At 50.9% G+C, this 3,342-nt stretch overlaps 1 protein-coding gene across 4 annotated transcripts in view; it reads left to right on the forward strand.

Moving 5' to 3' along the window:
* The first annotated feature begins 966 nt into the window (after positions 1-966).
* PARP11 (poly(ADP-ribose) polymerase family member 11) overlaps positions 967-3,342 on the forward strand; it is a 44,404-nt gene continuing 42,028 nt past the window's right edge. Inside the window, exon 1 of one of the 4 annotated variants that reach the window (XM_059403783.1) lies at positions 967-2,113. Coding sequence is in view for 2 of the 4 variants with exons in the window: in XM_059403781.1 (XP_059259764.1) it covers positions 2,145-2,297 (153 nt within the window). In the remaining 2 variants the exon portion in view is untranslated. Of the gene's footprint in view, positions 2,114-2,135; positions 2,298-3,342 lie in introns of those variants that run through there. The other 3 variants (XM_059403782.1, XM_059403781.1, XM_059403785.1) reach the window with 3 other exon arrangements.

The following is a 3,342-nucleotide window of genomic DNA, read 5'->3' on the forward strand; positions in this document are numbered from 1 at the left end:
GCAGATAGCTGGTAGAAGAGACCAGAGTGTTCAGAAACAGATAGGCACACACTCATACGTTTAGTTTGTGATTAATGGTGCCACTTCAGAGTAGTTGGGAAAGAACAGATTATTCGATAGGTGATATTGGGCAACTGGTTAACCATTCGCAAAAAGTAAAGTGGGGAAAAAAAGGTGAAGAAAACTCTCAATCCATTTACAAGAAAAAATCTGAGATATCAAATTTACACATTCTTCTTGAGTATATAGTTTGGCAAAATATATCAAAATTTGAGATTTCTATAATCTCCGATTAAGTGATCCTATTTATTTATTTGTTTATTTATTAAGACAGAGAGAGAATATGTGCATGAGTATGTGCATGAGCAAGAGGGGGATGTAGGGGGACAAGCCCCAAGTAGGGCTTGATCTCAGGATGCTGAGACCATGACCTGCACTGAAACCAAGAGTCAGAAGTTTACCCAACTGAGCCACCCAGGCGCTTCCAATTCCTAATTGCAATTAGAAGAATTAATTTCAGTGAGGTAAATGGACAAATGCACAGAAACGTCTATACAATAAAGTTTTCTGCTGCACTTTCTAGAGTAGTAAAAAGTTGAAAACCACTTAAATGTCTGCCACAATGGATTATTTCAAGTGTGTGTGCAAGATATACATATAAACCTTGGACTGTGATGAGTGTACTTCAAAATGATGAAATAGATTCACATATATTGGAGTGAAGGCTATCCACATGATAGTAAGTGAAAGAATCACGTTTTATTTTTTATTTTAATTTTTTAAAATATTTTATTTATTTATTTGACAGAGAGAGCGAGAGAGAGAGAACAGCAGGGGGAGCAGTAGGAGAGGGAGATGCAGGCTCCCCCACCAAGCCAGCAGAGAGAGCCTCTGCAGGGCTCAATCCCACCACCCTGGGATCATAACCCCAGCAAAAGGCTGACACTTAACCATCTGAACCAACCAGGTGCCCCAAGAATCATATTTCAAATCTGTAGGATTTCTTTAACTTTTTTTTTTTTTTAAATATGTGGAGCTATGGAAAAGCCCAGTAGGATATATGACAAAGTGTTTCTTTTTCCTTTTCCCTGGGTAGATTTTTTTTTTTCTTTTTTTTCCTCCTAGAAGAGTCTCCCCATTTCTTAGAGCTCTTTATCCAGGTAAGTTCAACAGTGCGCCCTTGAGGTCTTGCTTAGTCTCTGTAGGGGGGCGGCGGGAAAGCAGACACCCTAGCCTAGGTAAGCATGCTCTCATTGAACCCGGCACTTACCTTTGTACCTACAAACCATACTGCACTTCTTTATCAAATTACCGAGTTTTAGTTTTTTGTTTTCCCCCTGGACTCTAAGCTCCGTGAGGGCCCGGACTGCGTATGGGTCTAGCGTTCCAGAGCCTACTACGGTGTCTGGGAAATAACTGTCGCGTATTGCGCCCTTACTGCATGCCAAATACTGTGGCTGGTATTTTAACCCACTGAGCCACCCAGGCGCCCCTGTAGCTGGTATTTTAAATGATCTCACCACACCCTTAGGTGGATGCCATTATTCCCTCCTTTCTGAAGATGAGGAAATTGAAAAATAGTCAAGTTTGTCCCAAAAGCCATTGGCCCCGCTGGAATTAATTCCCAGGCCCGACTCTTGGCCGCTACACTCAACTAAACAGTGATCAATAAACACCAGACGAAACTCAACCAGCCACGGCTTGAGGATCAGTTGCCGGGGACGTTGCGGTGGGGACGGAGCACTGGAGGGGTAGGGCGGAGGAGAAGCCCTTTAAACTCCCTTACCATCAGGTTACCCACAAGCCCCGCCCATTAGGACCTGCCCCCGCCCCCAGCCCGGAAGGGAGCGGCTGGGGCGGGACGAGCTTCCGGGGGCGGGGCGGGGCCAGCGCTGGTTGGCTAGCTTCGGGCGGAAGTCGGGAGGGTCGGTGGTCCGAAGACGCTGGCTTGTGACAGGGCGGGGTAGAAGGAAGGCCTACATAAAGGTTGCCTCTCCATCCCTTCGCTCCCGGGGACCCTCGGAAAAAACCCAACACCCCGACCCCGCGGCTAGCCCCTTCCCCCAGGCTCTCTCCGCTCGATTTCGCCACCGTTATGTGGGAAGCGAATCCGGTGAGTAGCCGGGCGGGACGGGGCGGACCCAATGGGCGGGGCTGAGGAGAGAGGGGCGGGAGGGGGTTCCCGGGAACTGCTCCCCCTCACCCGCTTGGGGCTGGGTGTTGAGTTCCGGGGCCCCGAAGATCCTGGCCCTTGCGGCTTCTGTCGTCTCTGGCTTTTGAGCAGCGGAGATGGCTCGGTGGGTTGTCCAACGCCTGCTCGCTCTCTGTTACAGTTACTGACTTGACGTGCTGTGGTTTCTCCGCCTCCGCCCCCCGCCTGCGTTCACCGTCTTTTTCAAACTCTGTGTTTTGCTTCCTCCTCGGAGTTCCGGGGCTGGGGACCGGTTCCTCTGCCGGTGCCCAGGTGTACCTGCCCAGTCCCATCCACCTAAAGCGAGGGGCTTCGCGGGGCTTCGCCCGCCGTGTCTCGAGGGGGCCTAAGAGGAGCCATCCCTGCTCCTTTTCCCTTCACGGGGGGCGGCCGTTTCAGACTTGGGGGGGACCGAGTGTGGGTTCTAAGCCTGTAGAGGGTGAAGTTCTTAGATCCCCCCCCCCCCCCCCCCCCCCCCCAGTGGACGGCCCGGAGGACCTGGAACTTTTCAACTGCAAGTCGTGTCTCCCTCCTCCTCGTTTGACCCCCGGGTTGGCATGGCGTCTGCCTGTATTTTCGTCCGCTTTGTTTTTTCTGCGTTCCTTCGGGGTGCAGCTCTCGCCGGCGTGGAACCCGTTTGCCCGGAGCATTCCATCCATCTCTTGTTAGGGTTGAGATCGCCTAGTAACATGGCCGGGCACACCTTGGGAGCGGGCTGGGGAGGCGGCGGAGTCCCGCTGCAGCCGAGCGGTCGGGCTGAGCGTGGGAAGCTGCCGTGGGCCGAGACCACTGCCCAGATGCACTTGCCACCCGGTTTTCACACTCGCAGTACGCTGGCGCTCGGATCAATACTTGGTTGTTGTTGTTGTTGTTGTTCTTTCCCATTTCTGGACTCTTTTTCCAGATGAGTTGGAGTGCTGATCAGTTCATTCTGTTATGTTTTTAAGTTTTTACCCAGCGGGTCCGCGCTCGTTGCTTGCACATGGTGGTCGCATCCTGGTCCTTCCTGTAACTGGTCCTCCTCTAAGATCTTTTTTCTTTTTGGTTCATCCATGGAACCCTGCAGTAGTATCAAGCCGCCTCACAGGAAAGTCATCGCTGGTCGCTGGTTTTTTTTTTTTTTTTTTTTTTTTTTTTTTTTTTTTTTTTTT

Source organism: Mustela nigripes, chromosome 6 (assembly GCF_022355385.1).
Source record: "Mustela nigripes isolate SB6536 chromosome 6, MUSNIG.SB6536, whole genome shotgun sequence".
NCBI lineage: Eukaryota > Metazoa > Chordata > Mammalia > Carnivora > Mustelidae > Mustela > Mustela nigripes.